The 17,240-nt window shown below is 40.6% G+C and overlaps 1 protein-coding gene and 1 non-coding gene across 5 annotated transcripts in view; both read left to right on the top strand.

Moving 5' to 3' along the window:
• Positions 1 to 15,175, top strand: part of CCNB1IP1 (cyclin B1 interacting protein 1) — a 28,599-nt gene extending 13,424 nt beyond the window's left edge. For 2 of the 4 annotated variants that reach the window (XM_025439130.3, XM_049094305.1), the window contains 4 exons: positions 303 to 420; positions 8,895 to 9,222; positions 11,633 to 11,966; positions 14,349 to 15,175. In XM_025439130.3, coding sequence (XP_025294915.1) covers positions 303 to 420; positions 8,895 to 9,222; positions 11,633 to 11,966; positions 14,349 to 14,551 — 983 coding nt within the window. In that variant the 3' untranslated portion in view covers positions 14,552 to 15,175. Of the gene's footprint in view, positions 1 to 302; positions 421 to 7,109; positions 7,212 to 8,894; positions 9,223 to 11,632; positions 11,967 to 14,348 lie in introns of those variants that run through there. The other 2 variants (XM_025439132.2, XM_025439134.2) reach the window with 2 other exon arrangements.
• Positions 1,844 to 1,990, top strand: LOC112654934 (small nucleolar RNA SNORA79). Its single transcript, XR_003133478.3, has one exon. It is a non-coding gene; the product is annotated as a small nucleolar RNA SNORA79 (small nucleolar RNA).
• Positions 15,176 to 17,240: the final 2,065 nt, after the last annotated feature.

The following is a 17,240-nucleotide window of genomic DNA, read 5'->3' as shown; positions in this document are numbered from 1 at the left end:
TATGCTTAAACATTTTCATAAACTTACATTTATTTCAGAAATTATCTGAAAGGATATACTCAAATACCAGGGGTTCTTGTCTCTAGAATTGGATTCTAAGGGGGGCCTTGTTAATCTGTATTTTCTGATTTTATTATATTTATGTATTGTATAATGAGCCTACACAGAACCGGCTTCTATTCTTTACCCGTGCCTGCATATTTCAGCAGAGAATGGGGTACATATGAGGGAGAAACACAGGAAATGCAAATAATTCAAAGTAACAGCAGCACTTGAAATAGTTTTGGCTATCTCTTTTGCAGAAATGAAGTTTCAGGAGACCAAAACTAGAGCTAAGTCTCACTTCTCTCCCAGCCTGGAATTCTTGGGTGCTACAAGTCCTGGATATACAATAGATGATGACAACATTTTTCTTTTATGGTAAGGCCTATGTTGAAATTGAGAAGCTTTGAATACATATGAATCTTTGAAAATTCAGCCTTGTGTCTTCATGGCCAGTTGCTAAGTTGCTACAAATTTTATTTTTTAAAAAAGTCAACTAAAGATGCTGAAAGCTGGCATATGATAATAGTTACACATGGATTCTGGAGTCAGACTGGGTTCAAACCCATCCTTTGTCACTTAATCTCTATGTAACCTTGGCACATTTCCTGACACATCAGTGTCCTTATAACTTAGAAGATGAGAATAAAGTAATGTTGTCAAAAGAATAGTACTTGACTTTGAAAATTACATAATAAATGGTAAGTGGGTGGGCTTAGAACATTGTTTAAGCATATGGTAATTGCTCGATAGATGTTAGCTGTTTTATCCTCAAAGTCCATGTGCAGTGTCTGCTTACGTGCGTCTTTCCGCCAACTGGCCTATAGCTTCTCTTTATCTCCAGCACACAAAGCCTAATTTAGTTCTATAATTAGGCAAAGTATGGTAGTAAGGACTATAGTGTGTATCTCTATATAACTGTATAACTGTTATAATAACATTTGTAGTTGATTGATCTTGTTTTGGCACCAATTTATTTATCACCTTATTCTTCACTTTGTCTATTTAGCTGGATCTTCTAGTTCTTTTTTTTTTTTTTTTTTAAAGATTTTATTTATTCATTCATGAGAGACACAGAGAGAGAGGCAGAGGCACAGGCAGAGGGAGGAGAAGCAGGCTCAAGGCAGGGAGCCTGATGGGGGAATCGATTCTGGGACTCCAGGATTACGCCCTGGGCCAAAGGCAGGTGCTAAAGGGCTGAGCCACCCAGGGATCCCATGGTTCTTCTGGTTCTTAATGGACTTCTTAAGAATTTAGATGTAGTGATTCCTATTAAGAGTGACTTGAATACAATGGAATATTACTCAGCCATTAGAAATGACAAATACCCACCATTTGCTTTGATGTGGATGGACCTGGAGGGTATTATGCTGAGTGAAATAAGTCAGTCGGAGAAGGACAAACATTATATGGTCTCATTCATTTGGGGAATATAAAAAATAGTGAAAGGGAATAAAGGGGAAAGGAGAAAAAATAAGTGGGAAATATCAGGTAGGGAGACAGAAGATGAGAGACTCCTAACTCTGGGAAATGAACTAGGGGTGGTAGAAAGGGAGGTGGGCGGGGGGTGAGGGTGACTGGCTCATGGGCACTGAGGTGGGCACTTGACGGGATGAGCACTGGGTATTACTCTATATGTTGACAAATTGAACACCAATAAAAAATAAATTTATAAAAAAAAGAAAAGAGAAATAAAATCATGAATGAAAGAGATGACCAAAAGAAAAAAAAAAGTGACTTGATTGCTTTATCTTTAAAAATGTTTCTCAAAGCATTTTTAAAAATGGTTGGAGATAAATGTTGATGGCTGTTCCTCTTACTGCTTGGAGCCTTACATAGTGGGATTTTAGTCCATCATATATCAAAGCTGACTTGTCTTCACTCAGGGCACCATGGGGGATGGGTTGGCCATCCGTGTGTCTTCTGATATTTGCAGAGTCAAACAATTACAAAGCAGGTGGTGATTCTGGATTAAGAATGTACCTGTAACTGAAAAATAAAACTGATATGAAAATATGAGGATATTGTTCTTAGAAAACCCTTCGACTACAATAAATATTTGAATAGCACCTACCTGGGCCTATGATAGAAGGAGGTCTAGTAAACGGATTCTGAGAGTTACTGAAACATTATACTCTGAAGTCATTAAATTTTAAGTGGTTTAATCAGTTTTCTACTGATGAGTTTCTAGTGATCAGTTTTCTACTGAGTGGCTGTTTACACATTTCAGGTTAATATTAAAAATGTCTTTTTCTTTACAACATGAAGGTACATGATTCTTCAAATTAAAGATAGAATCTGACTTCTCTCACCAGAAATGGTTTATAGAATCAACTTGCAAAAATGTAAGAGGCAGCAAAGAAAAGACCAAGATATATATATATTTTTATCATTCTTACATTCTTTGCTAAATTATTAACTCCATGAAAACAAGAAAGCTTCCTTATGTGTTAAGCCAGAAGAGATACTCAAAATACTAAAAAATATGTGAAGTGAATTGAAACTTGCATTATATTTTTTTTTTCAAGTCTCTGGAAAGTGGTAACCATTTTAATGGCATTTAGCAAGACATTTTTTTTTACATGTAATAATTAGAACTTAGATTTTGAGTCTGATGGATATTGATGGATATAACATTTAACTATCTGGATACCAGTGTCTACTTAAAACTCTTAATACTTGGGGTGATTGGACAGCTCAGTTGGTAAAGCATGCATCTCTTGATCTCAGGGTTGTGAGTTCAAGCCCCCTATTGAGTGTAGAGATTACTTAAAAATAAAATCTTAAAAAAAGCCCTAAATTCTTTAATACCAGATTATGATGCTTGATCCATTAAGAGTCAATGAAGAATAGCCACCAGAACAACCTGGGTATGGGAAGAATAATTATATAAAAGCTTGCTGATATTTAATAGGAAATCTTTTATTATAAACATTTTATAGCTCTTTTGGACATTTGTCATTGATTTGAGTTTTACATACCACTCAGGTATGGTTAAAAAGTTATTATTTCTGCCTTATATTTATAAATTTATTTTCAGTTGTTTTGGCTAAATTATACTTCAGAGACTTTTTTGCTCTACATAGTATATTTATATCCCTGAGGTGGGATCCCTGAGTGGCTCAGCGGTTTAGCACCTGCCTTTGGCCCGGCGCGATCCTGGAGTCCCGGGATTGAGTCCCGCGTCGGGCTCCCTGCATGGAGCCTGCTTCTCCCTCTGCCTGTGTCTCTGCCTCTCTCTCTCTATCTCCCTGTGTCTCTCATGAATAAATAAATAAACAAATCTTATATACCTGAGGTTATATTTTACATGCAAAAGATATAAAATACAACTTCAAATATTGGAAGTCTAGTACATATCTCTGTATTTTGCGTCTGCCTGTCTGTCTGTCTGCCTGCCTGTCGCCGAAACACAACGTGTCAGCTTTATCTCTGTATTTTGAAATGTGATTTAATACTCGTGCTTATACTAGAATTATACAAATGGTATGTCACTATAATAACTTGTTAGAATTTGAAATCTATTTTATTAGATTAAAATTCTTCTATTAAAATGAATATAAGCACCAAATTAATTTTAGAGTATATCATGCTAACATTCTTAAGTTTCAGTGATAATAGGGGAAATTACTATCTTGAAATTCTTAGAGAAGTGTGGCCTATAAATACTCAATATAACTGTTAGGTACTTAGAATATCTACACGAGATCAGTATCAAACTTTATGGTAAAAAAATCATTTTTGGAAAGTGAAAATAACCTGTAGTTAAATGGTATAAGTGATATGTAAGCACAAATTGTACAGTCAAAATTTATTCAGACCCTATGTTAGGAAGAGTAAATCTCTAAATGAAATGCAAAACTTTAAACCTATAGAAAACAAAGAATATAACGACATTGGAGTAGACATAAGTACAAAAAGGAAAGATTGATAAAATTGTGTACATTAAAATTCAGACTTATGTTTGCCTGCCATGTGGCCAACAAAGGACTCCGTTTAAATCCAGAAAATGATCAAAGGGTATGAATGAGTAATTCACAGATGTGGATCCCTGAGTAATTCACCTAAAAAGATGCTTAATCTCACTAATAATCAAAGAGTTGCACATTAAAACAACATTCAGATACCATTTCACTGCCATCATAAGGGCAAGAATGAAAATAAAATGAAACCAAAAAATGACACTGGTATATGTTGCTGAGTCTGAAGCAACGTACTCCGGTGGCAGTGAAATTTATTTGATGCTGCTTTACACAAACCCAGTCTCTGGGTACTACATTTTATAGGAATTCTCACCATGTGCACTCAAGGAGACATGTACGAAGGTTTATCACAGTGTTTTTAATCGTAAAAACCTGGAAGAAATGTTCATTAGAAAAGTGGATAAACTGGTATATTTGTAGTATTTGGCTGTTAAAATGAATTGTGCAAGGTATGTGTATTTACTTGGCTACATCTCAAAAATGGAGTTAATGAAGTGATAGGTGCTGTGTGATAAGGTTTAGTAGTTTTAGGGAAATGCAAAAGAATATTGATGTATACATATGCACTAAAAATATAAAAGAATGATAAATACCAGTATCTGGCTTGTTTACCTCTGGAGAGGTAGGAGGAAAATGTGGAGGCTTCAGCTGTATTTGTAATGTGTTACTCCATTAAAAAAATGTCAAATGTAGGGGGATCCCTGGGTGGCTCAGCAGTTTAGTGCCTGCCTTTGGCCCAGGGCGCAATCCTGGAGTCCTGGGATTGAGTCCCACGTCGGGCTCCCGGCATGGAGCCTGCTTCTCCCTCCTCCTGTGTCTCTGCCTCTCTCTCTCTCTGTGTCTATCATGAATAAATAAATAAATAAATCTGGGATCCCTGGGTGGCGCAGCGGTTTGGCGCCTGCCTTTGGCCCAGGGCGCGATCCTGGTAGACCCGGGATCAAATCCCACGTCGGGCTCCCGGTGCATGGAGCCTGCTTCTCCCTCTGCCTGTGTCTCTGCCTCTCTCTCTCTGTGTGACTATCATAAATAAATAAAAAAAATTAAAAAAAAAATCTTAAAAAAAATAAAAAAATGTCAAATATGAGAAAGGTTTCTGTTCATTAAAGCTGAGTGATGGCCAATATTTTAAAAAGCTCTTTTTGGTAGATGGGTCTCTGTCTCAGCCTTGATTGATTTCAGTAATCTCATTCCCAGGAGCACTGGGAGTCAAGGGAGGGTTTGTCTATGCCATAATAAAAGAGGACACAATGCCACTAAGAAGCAGGTTAGTTCAGTTCCTGGTGTCCCAGGAATATTAAGATTTTATAGCACCTCGCCCCTTTTATTCTATCTGGCAAAACTCATTGGCAAAAACAAAAAGTATACATAAATAGATGTATATATGGAGATGTTAACATAGTCCTACGGTCCTACAGCCGAGTGGGTCAGGAATTTGGAACGGATTTAGTGCGGAAGTGCTGTGGGGAACACTAAGGTCTGGGGAATCAGGTCTTGATTCAGGAGCAGGAAGAGATGGTTTTCTAGTACAAACCAAAGTGAGATCACAAGGTTAGGTCCTGGCTGAATTGCTTTGTGTTTCCTAACTTTCAATGAGCTCGTGCCCTTTTGTTGTACTACGTCTGGCACTGTCACAATCAGAAACTGCACGAAGGCTCGGACGGCCAACGGCGCTGTTGCGGGTTCACACACGGAGCTTTACTTCTGTTGAGCCCAGTTGGGACCACAGTAAACTCCCCGGGAGGTTTTAAGGACTGTCTGCAAAGGCCAGGAGGACTCTAGCTACTAGGGAGCCTCTGCAAGCAGAAGAAAACTAGCAGGAAGCTGTTTACTTAGGACGGGTGTGTGTGAAGCATGGGTCAGCATTAGAGCTCAGGATGCAGGGGGGATGCGGGGCCCTGGTGTCAGGATTAGAGCTCAGGACTCAGGACGGGGGTCTGCGGGGCGGTGGTGCTCGTCGTGTGCTGCTCTGTTGGGCCATGTCCGTCTTTCACGGTGGGGTCGCCCGTGGCCGTGATGAAGCCCGCAGTAAGGCCTGTATTCCTGGGACCCCTCAAACCCTCGGCTCCTGATCAATATAGTTTCTCTACTGATCTGTTAGAACCTATATCGATTCTCACAGACTCCTATGGATTGCACAGGAAATCACGCAGTTTGCACAGAGAGCAGCAGGTAACAGCACGAGGGTAAGACGCGGGCAAACCTCTGAACGATTCTAAGTAGGTCCCGGGAGTGCGGGCAGGTGTCGGGCAGGTGTTGAGCAGGCCTCGGGCAGGTGTTGGGAGTGTGGGCAGGTGTGGGGCAGGCGTCGGGCGGGTGTCGGGCAGGTGTGGGGCAGGTGTCGGGCAGATGTGCAACATGTGGCGGGCAGGTGTGGGGAAGGAGTCAGGCAGGTGTGGGGCAGGCCTCGGGCAGATGTCAGGAGGCCTCGGGCGGGTGTCGGGCAGGCCTTGGGTAGGTGTGGGGCAGGCCTCGGCAGGTGTCCGGAGGCCTCGGGCGGGTGTCGGGCAGGTGTTGGGAGCACGGGCAGGTGTCGGGCAGGTGTCGGGCAGGTGTGCGGCAGGCCTCAGGCAGGTGTGGGGCAGGCGTCGGGAGCGCTGGCAGCTGTGGGGCAGGCGGACGCGGTCCTCCTCCGCCTCGCAGCGCCGCTGGGCACGTTCCGACACAGGTGAAGCAAGGAGCAGTTCCGTGTCCTGCGCAGGTGCTCACAGGTGTCCCTGGCGCGGGCGGCACAGCACCGCGGCGGAGCCCGGGTCTCCCCAGGGCGGCACCTCGCGTCTCCGCGCTTCTGCACCAGCCACTGACCAGCGCGCGCCGTCCCGGGACAAGCCCTGCGCCGCCCGGGCACCGACCTCCGCGCCGCACCGGCCCTGCCGACGGGGCCTCGGTGCCGGGAAGGAACAAGCTCGCGAGCGCAGCACCACGGCCTTCCCGCCGCGACCCCTCGACCGCGCAGCGGGACCCGCGCCTCAGCGCCGGAGATGCGCATGTGTGGGGCACGTGCGCCTGCGTGTGGGCCACAGCCCCACGGGCCCAGCATGCTGAGCGGCCGGAAGCCCGTGCCGGCGCCGGTGGAGGGGCGGGACTGCGCATGCGCGGCTGGCGGAGCAGAGGCGGGACGGCGAGGGCTCGGCGCCTAGGGCTGTGGACACGACGGCGTGTTCCCGCGCTTTTCCTGGGCCTCAGGTCAGACGCGCGGCTGGAATCGGCGGTGTCGGGGTGTTGCCGTAGGGGCCACGGGGAGGCGGAAGCCCGGGCTGGTCGGCGGGCGCGACGCCCCCGCCCTTCGCCTTCCCTCGCCTGCACGCGGCGCCGCTGGACGGGCCGCGCCTCCCTCCCGGCGCCCCTCCCGACCCCCTTCCCGGTCCTCCTCCCGGTCCGGCCGGGCCCGACCCTCCCGGCTGCCTGTGCCCCTTACCCCGCGGGGGGAACCGGGCCTGACACTCAGGCCGCGGGGCCGCCCAGCCGTGGAGACAACTCAGCCAGTCCCTGCGGGGTCAGGTGTCGGAGTGCCCTCGACCCTGTGACCTCGGCATCTTTTCTTTTTTCTCTTCTCTTTTTCTTTCTTTCATCAAAGTAACGTTCTTGACGGAATCCGTTGGTTAAGAGGTGTGTTTGGTGGGAGCATTTTCCTTGGCGTATAGTCGGGGCGTCGCAATTTTCTCATATAATGCATGATTTTGGTACATCCAGGATGTCGCTGTCCAGCCTGGGCCGGTAAAGCCAGGGAGTGGGGACGTTACATTGAAAAGTAACTTAAGGGTATTTATTTGTGTAAGAGTTTTAGTTCTAACAACTTTTTTTTTCCCCCCGGAAAGTATAATATTCAATAGTATTTATATTAATAGGTGAGTTATTTGGTGGTAAAAATGAATCAGCTTTTATATAAATGGTTATTTGCTTGGACTGGTTATTTTCCACTAAATGCTATCAGATCACTACTCTTTTTTAGGTAAGGCAACACAGGTAAACAATCTGAGGATATGAAAAACCTAAAAGTGCAACTTAAAAAACACTTTGCACTAAAGAATGGCTGAAAATTGGGGCGCCTGGGTGGCTCAGCGGCTGAGCATCTGCCTCCAGCCCAGGGCATGACCCCCGGGGTCCTGGGATCGAGTACCCCATCGGGCTCCCTGCGTGGAGCCTGCTTCTCCCTCTGCCTGTCTCTCTGTCTCTGTCTCTGTCTCTCCCTCCCTCTCTCTCCGTCATGAATTAATAAATAAAACCTTTTTAAAAAAAGAAAAAAGAATGGCTGAAATTGGTACCTGGACTTCTATCTGCCAAGTGTGAGAAGTGATAGTAAAATATTCTAGCAAACTACAGATGGGTGATAAATTTGGCTTTTTTGTTTAGGTGTTGAGGAATGGCAAAAGACACTAATTATTATTTGTATTTTGAAAATGTTCCTAAAGTTTATTTAACATATACATATTATTTTTGGCTTTAATAAGATTTGGACTACTTGTGTCTTTAATTTGTTTCTAAGGGACACCTGAGTGGCTCAGTGGTTTAGCGCCTGCCTTCGGCCCAGGTCATGACCCCGGGGTCCTGGGATCAAGTCCCCCGTCGGGCTCCCTGTAGGGAACTTGCTTCTCTCTGCCTCTCTATCTCTCTCTCTCTGTGTCTCTCATGAATAAATAAATAAATAAAATCTTAAAAAAAATTTGTCTCTAAAAATTTTTTTCATGGGCTTTCTAGAGGTTTACACAAAGGAGCACAGTTAATATGACTGAGTAAAATGTATATGATATATTGATTATAATAAATACAAACAACAAAGTACAATATTTTATAATAAAATGAAAACATGCTCTATTTCATTTTCACTGACATTTGATTCTTTTGACCTTCATATTTACCCCTTGTTAGGTTTCCTTTCAGCTTCGGGAGACTTTCTGCTATGTCTCTGTGTGAAGACATGCTGCTGTGTAACTACCGCAGGTGTCGACTCAAACTCTCTGGCTATGCCTGGGTCACTGCCTGCTCCCACATCTTCTGCGATCAGCACGGCAGTGGAGAGTTCAGTCGTTCCCCAGCTATCTGCCCTGCCTGCAACAGTACCCTTTCTGGAAAGCTGGACATTGTCCGCACGGAACTCAGTCCCTCAGAGGAGTACAAAGCCATGGTGCTGGCTGGACTCCGACCGGAGATCGTGTTGGACATCAGCTCCCGAGCACTGGCCTTCTGGACGTACCAGGTTAGTGCTCAGGACAGTTTCCAGACAGCAGGATTTGAGGCGTATGTGGAAGCTTCTAATGTTTGTTTTTTTATTCACTGTGTTTGTATTCATTTTTCATGAATATATAGAAAACTTTTTTATTTTTATTTTTATTTTTTTTTTCTCATAGAAAACTTTTTTAAAAATAATTTTGTTTTTTGAAATCTGAAAGAAAATAAAAAAATTGACCATAATGCCATTGGTCAAAGATCATTGTTGGTATTTTTGTTTGTGTATTACTGGACTTTTTTTGTGCATAAGTATGTATTACATATGTGAATATATATTTTATCCAAAAATATGGGTAATATCACTTAAAGCTGACGGTATATTATGCTTATTATGAATATTTTATTAAATATTTTTAAATTAGTTGTCCTATCATAATTTAAATAGTTGTATTGCATCATAATTTATTTTCAAGCTATAAAAGTGATGAGCTTTCTTATCATCAAATTCACATATTTAATTCTTGGCTAAGAATAAATTCCTGAAAGTGAATGAGTACATTTCAAAGTTGTAAAAATTATAGTATTTTGTGACACCGGGTGGCTCAGTCAGTTACGCATCCTATTCTTGACCGTAGCTGAGGTCATAATCTCAGGATCTCGAGATCAAACCCTGATTTGGGCTCCTCACTGAGTTGTGGAGTCTGCTTAAGATTCTCCCTCTGCCCCTCCCCTGTGTGCACTTCTCTCTCTCTCAAAAAAAATTAAAAAAAAAATTGTAGTATTAAAAAAATAAAAAAATAAAAAATTGTATTTTGTTTCTTTTTTTTTTTTTTTTTTGGATATTTCATTTTTAAGTAATCTCTGTATCCAATGTGGGGCTTGAACTCATAACCCCAAGATCAAGAGTTGTGTGCTCTGAGCCAGCCAGGCACCCCCCAAAATTGCAGTATTTAATACTGCCCTCCACTTAGGCCATATCATTTTGTGTTCCCTTAGTTTATGAGGGTGCTTGATTCTCCATACTTTCTACTCACCAGTTAGATATGAATAAAGTAGGATCTCATTATTCTTTAAATATGCCTTTCTTGGATGACTTTTAGATGAAAACATTTTCTTGTATTTTTTTCATGTATTTTTTTTTTATGAATTGCCTGTTTCAATTTGCTTATTTTAGTTGCTGTAGTTTTTTTTCTTATTGTTGTTAAGAATTCTCTATATGTTTAACTCTGATTTTGCAAGAAATTTTCTCCTTTTTCACTTATCTTTTATTCTGATTTTTAATTTTTTTAAATTGTTGAGTTCTAAGAATTCTTTGTATGTTTTGGATAGCAGTCTTTTATCAGATATGTCTTTTATAAATATTTTCTCTCAGTCTATGTCTTGTCTTTTCATTCTCCTGACATTGTCTTTGCAGAGCACAAATTTTTAATTTTAATGAAGTCTAGCTTATCAGTTCTTTCTTTTGTACATTGTGCCTTCTGGTGTTGTATCTAAAAAGTTGCTATCAAACCCGAGATCATTTAGATTTTCTCCTGTGTTATAGGAATCTTAGAGTTTTGTGTTTACATTTAAGTCTATGATTTATTTTGAGTTAATTTTTGTGCAGGTTCTACAGTCTATGTTTAGATTCATTGTGACCTCCCTACTTTGCTGGCTGTTGCCCCAAGGCTGCTATCATTTACTTGCTTTGTCGACCGTTGCAGGGTGGCTACTTGCCTCTACAAAGCCAGTAAGAGAGAGAGTGCACTACTAAGGCAGACTTTATAGTCTTACGTAATGTACTCATGCAGCAGCATCCTGTCATTTTTCCTGTATTCTAGTCATAGTTTCTGTCCACATTCAAGGGGAGGATCTGTGTAAAGGAGGTAGGGATAAGTGGAGGCTCTTTTATAATCTGTTCTCCACACTCAGGATTACTGGAAATAGGAAATTATCTCTAAAAAACCTTAAGGGGATCCCTGGGTGGCGAAGCGGTTTGGCGCCTGCCTTTGGCCCAGGGCGCGATCCTGGAGACCCAGGATCGAATCCCACATCGGGCTCCCGGTGCATGGAGCCTGCTTCTCCCTCTGCCTGTGTCTCTGCCTCTCTCTCTCTCTCTGTGACTATCATAAATAAATAAAAAAAAAAAGAAAAAAAAAGAAATAAAAAACCTTAAGACTACATGTCAGTTGTTAAGGTTAGAGAGGTATACTTCCTTTGTTAGTATAATGGTAACAGTTTGAGAGTATTCCCCCAGAATTTTTTCCTATGCATTTAGTGACACTGTATTATTTTCCAGAATAGCCATCCTGCTGTACATCTAGATTGCTTCTTAACCTGGTTCTAAATGTTAAATTAATAACATCCCAGTGTGTAAGTCTTTCTTTTCCTTTTGCATTTAAAGGTTTATAATATGTAACTTTGTATTTATTACCTTTTTTTTTTCTCTTTTGAGACAGGTACATCAGGAGCGTCTCTATCAGGAATACAATTTCAGCAAGGCTGAGGGCCATCTGAAACAGATGGAGAAGATATATACTCAGCAAATACAGAGCAAGGATGTTGAATTGACCTCTATGAAGGGGGAGGTCACCTCCATGAAGAAAGTGCTAGAAGAATATAAGAAAAAGTTCAGTGACATCTCTGAGAAACTTATGGAGCGAAATCGTCAGTATCAAAAGCTCCAAGGCCTCTATGATAGCCTTAGGCTGCGAAACATCAGTATTGCTAACCAAGAAAGCACCCTTGAACCATCCATGATTGCACAATCTGGTGTTTTTGGCTTTCCATTAGGTAAGAAGGGGCATATAATATCCAATAACTGTCCTTTAAATCTTTCACGTTATGTTCTGTGTAGCTCCAGGAAGGCAGTGGAGACTCCAAAGGCCTACAGTGGTGGTAGGCTCCAGATTCTTTTTTGTTTGTTTGTTTAGATTTTTAAAAAATTTATTCATGAGAGAGAGAGAGAGACAGGCAGAGACACAGGCAGAGGGAGAAGCAGGCTCCCTGCAGGGAGCCTGATGTGAGACTCGATCCCAGGATCCCAGTATCATGATCCAAGCCAAAGGCAGATGTTCAGCTGCTGAGCCACTCAGGCGTCCCAGCTCCAGATTCTTTTTTTTTTTTTTTTAAAGATTTTATTTATTTATTCATGAGAGACACACACACACACACAGAGGCAGAGATACAGCCAGAGGGAGAGGCAGGCTCCATGCAGGGAGCCCAACATGGGACTTGATCCCAGGTCTCCAGGATCAGGCCCAGGGCTGAAGGCGGCACTAAACCACTGAGCCATCCGGGCTGCCCCCCCAGCTCCAGATTCTTCATCCATGTCCCAGCATGTACATCTTTGCTTTTGTCTATTTTATTGACTTGTGGTTAAATTGCATCTTTAATGTAAACAGAGAGTAAATCTCTCCAAAGTAAAAGTTTTCAAATTGGTGCTTTAAGTGAAAAGTTATTTCCTTGCAGTAATAATAATAATATTAGCTGCCATTTATTGAGTCCTTACTGTGCTAGCCACAGTTACAATTTTTTTCATGTTATTTTCAGAATTTTATGATGTAGTTATTGTTATTATCTTTATTTTACAGATGAGAAAACTGAGACACAGAAAGTTTAAGTAAATTGATCAAGGTCACAGAACTACCTTCGGAGCTCACACTCAACCCCATTTCCTTCCTCAAGAAGGCCATGTTCAGTTTCTTTCACATGGCAATACTGATTGCACAGTTCTTAAGTTGTTGGTTGGTTGGTTCACTTTTGTGTAATCATTCACCAAATGTTCATCAAACATACTTCATTTGGTAGGCGGCTAGACATAATCTTGGCAGTGAGAATATAAGGATTATCCAGATAGAATTCCTGCCTTCTGGAAGTGCCCATCTAGGAAGATACCACTTCTTTCCTGCTCACTAGGTGCTTTGGCGAATGCAGTGAGCTCATACACATCTCTTCCTGAGTTCTCCTCTTTATACTACTCTTGATACAACAGATTCCAATAGATTTTTGCTATGCTATTAATATAAATTATTTTTGCATATAAAAAAGTGAAGTTTCTTGTACTTGATTTTCCTAAAAATGCATTTTTTAAATTATAGGCTGAGGAAAAAGATTTGGTAGGGGAGGAGATGTCCTAGAAAAGGCAGGAAGTAATGAGATGAGGAGTATCAGATACAAGAACTGAAACAAAAACAGATTTTTGCTTAACTTTCAGTTAATCATAATTGTAATTTAGTCTTTCAATGTGTTATTGTATATTATCATTATAGGTATTTTTCCTTGTTACATGATTCACATTTATTTTTATTTCTTTCATATTCACTAGTTCTTTCTTGTTCCACTTTTTATGCACACTTACCTTTTTACTTTTACTTGTTGCTACATTCGTTGGCTTGAAGCAGGTATAGTCCACATTCTCCTTTAATTACACGTTCCCTTTAAAACTTGTAGAAGCCAGGGGATCCCTGGGTGGCGCAGCGGTTTGGCGCCTGCCTTTGGCCCAGGGCGTGATCCTGGAGACCCGGGATTGAATCCCACATCGGGCTCCCGGTGCATGGAGCCTGCTTCTCCCTCTGCCTGTGTCTCTGCCTCTCTCTCTCTCTGTGACTATCATAAAAAAAAAAAAAAAAAAACTTGTAGAAGCCAAAGAATGGCTCAGTGGAAGTTAAGTGCTAATTTAATCAGATCTGTTGTCTGATTTTTCTTAAGGTTATTCTTGCATCATGAGTATATGCCAGTTTCTCACAGTTGTCATATATTTTCTAGCATGTTTATGGCAATCTTTAAAAGAAAAATTATTCTTAACTTGGGACAAAAGATTCTATGTGCATACAATATTCCTTTGAAATAGATCACCCAGATAACGAATAAAATTATGAATTGTAAGTTCTAGCTTTACTAAAAACGTATTTCATTGTGTCATTATTTTTGGTGATGAGGTCATGGCTCATTATTGGAAACTGCATTGGAGCAGAAGGTATCGTATATACTGTGGTCATGGGAGGGAGTGGGAGCCATCATAGTCCTTGTCTTTACCCAATATTAGGTTTATATTTTACTGTTTCATAGGAATTGAGTTCTGTTAAAATATTTATTAAATGAATTTTGTGTTTTTGTTCCTAAAGATCTGTAAGGAAATAGATGCTTACTTTTTTCCCCTTATTTTTAAACTAGGGAACAACTCCAAATTTCCTCTGGATGGTACACCAGTACGAAATCGGGGTGGCGGAGATGGAGATTTTCAGTTCAGACCATTTTTTGTGGCTTCTCCCACAGCACCGGAACCCAGCAACAGCTTTTTTAGTTTTGCCTCCCCAAGTCGTGAGTTAGAACAGCAGCAAATCTCTAGCAGGGCCTTTAAAGTAAAAAGAATTTAGCTCACTTTACAAAGTATTTCTCTCTTCACTATCAGTGATCTCATTTAGCAAATAAACTTTTATTCTAGTTAGGAGTCACCGATCTCTGTGTACTGTTACATTTTCAACTTAGGAGAAACTCAGTGTAGGTAGGAGTGGCTTTAGAGTCTGGTTTCTTTTCCTGTTTCCATTATTTAATGCATGAGCATTATATTAAAGTCACCTTTATTGTGAATTGTTGAGTTTTCACCTGTAGTGAAAATGTTACATTATTATTGCGTGTTTTGTGGATCTCCATTTGTTTTCTATGTTATTTCTGACTAAACTAGGTGTTTATGTATATAAGCACCTATGTTACATGTCTGCTTGTCACTTTGTGTTCTCGTATTTATGCATATATGTATATATGTATATTCCTTTATATTAATATTTTGTTGTATTTGCAAGTATATTTGTGTGAAGATTTTGGTCTCAGGAAATGGCAGGTGAATCTACAGTTTGTTATTTGGGTATGTTTATCTATTTGTATGTATTTGCCCTTGTATTAATTTGTTTGGAGGTACGCTCATGTGGGCGAATAAGAAGACAATTTGACGCTTGTATGTTGTCTGTATTTCTATTTAATAAAGTTATTTTATAAGTTGATTTTTTGGCATTTGTTTTAAAATGAAATGGCTATCTTTTTGTCTTGAACCTACTTACTTAGAAATGTACTTTTACCATAGAAAACAACAATATGTTATTGATCTCAAGAGATTATGTTAATTAAAATACTTTTAAAGATTTATTTCTTGTTTTCCTTTATTAAAATTTTTTTTGACTTTATTTATCCATGAGAGACACAGAGAGAGAGGGGCAGAGGGCTCCATGCAGGGAGCCCAACGTGGGACTCGATCCCAGGTCTCCAGGATAACACCCTGGGCCGAAGGTGGCGCTAAACTGCTGAGCCACCCAGGCTGCCCTTGTTTTCCTTTATTAAATAGCATTTCTGACCACTCTCACAAATACCTTATTTAAAATGTAGAGCCAGGGCACCTGGGTGGCTCAGTTGGTTAGGTGTGGGACTCTTGATTTCAGCTCAGGTCATGTTCTCAGCCCCTTGCTCAGCGAGGAGTCTGCTTTAGGATTCCTGTTTCCCTCTGCCACCCCCGCCCTCTGGGCGTAGACTCTCTAATAAATCTTAAAAGCATACCTGTTGCAGAAGTAGGACACCTGGGTTCTAATTATGTTGTTTTCCCATATATTGGTTATGAGTTTGAGTTAAACTTTCTGAGACTGTTTCTAAATCTGTAAAATGAGGGACTGGATTAAATTATCCTGTAAACCTTTTCTAACTCAAATTTTATTATTTATTTTTATTGGTTTGGGAGTAATTACAGTGGAATTACCCTAAATACTAAATCCCATTGTCATTTGGGTAAGCATTTGAGGATCTTTTATAGTCCTAGAAAGGCAAGTGATTATCCTTGCTTTACATAATTGGATAGTAAGTAATGTTTTCTTCCTTAGTATGGAATATAAAATCTCTTCAACATTTTTTACTGTATCTCAAAGTCAAAATGGTGTCTGAGAAAGAGGATGAAAAATCTTGACTTAAAAGTTTATTTTGAAAAAAATCTTTAAATATTTTATTTAAATTCAATTTGCCAACATAAAACACCCAGTGCTCATTTCATCATGTTGACCTACAAGTTTTAAAACATCTCTTCCTAATTCATAGTATCTTTTTTTTTTTTTTAAAGATTTTATTTATTTATTCATAGAGACACAGCTAGAGAGACAGGCAGAGACACAGGCAGAGGGAGGAGCAGGCTCCATGCAGGGAGCCTGATGTGGGACTCGATCCAGGTCTCCAGGATCACACCCTGAGCTGCAGGCGGCGCTAAACTGCTGCGCCACTGGGGCTGCCCCATAATATCTCTTAATACAGATTTTTTTATTTTTATAAATTTATTTTTTATTGGTGTTCAATTAGCCAACATATAGAATAACACCCAATGCTCATCCTGTCAAGTGCCCACCTCAGTGCCCGTCACCCAGTCACCCCCACCCCCCGCCCACCTCCCCTTCTTGTTGATACAGATTTTATAGATGACATTACAAAGTGTTTTTCTCTATGCAGTTTTAAAGTTTGTTGAAAAATGGTGTGGGGAAATAATTTTAGGTATATTCATGATTTCTGCCTTGCGCCTTTGCTTCTTGTGTTTGTTTCTCAGGATTAGTTTGAAATACAAGTAAGCTATAATTAAAAGGTAAAGAGAGACTATTAGGACTATTACATGATACTTTTAAAAAGTTACTTATTGTAGAGTTTAACATATTCACGTCACAAATTCAAAAGGTGGAAAAAAACAGGCATAGAATAAATAAGGTCTCCCTTTCACCTCTGTCCCCCAGTCCCTCACTTCACTTTTCTGAAAGCAACTACTGTTGTATCTTGCATCTCTTTCAGAGATAATCTGTGTGAAAGCAACTAGTATTTTATCGAAAAATTATGTTTATTTTTAAATAGGTGGTACATGTACATGATGAGTTCAAATGTGTACACAGCAAAATAATGTTCTTTGCCTACTGACAACTCTTGGTCCCCCTTTCCCTTTACAGAGAAGTCATTGTTTCTTATGTATCCTTCTAGATAGATAGTCTATCAATATGTTGGGGGTTTTTACTGCTAAACTATTCGTTTATTAATCACGGCTTTCATGATACC

Source organism: Canis lupus, chromosome 15 (genome assembly GCF_003254725.2).
Source record: "Canis lupus dingo isolate Sandy chromosome 15, ASM325472v2, whole genome shotgun sequence".
Taxonomy (NCBI): domain Eukaryota; kingdom Metazoa; phylum Chordata; class Mammalia; order Carnivora; family Canidae; genus Canis; species Canis lupus.
Note: the sequence above shows the minus strand (reverse complement) of the source record. Positions and strands in the feature narration are given on the sequence as shown.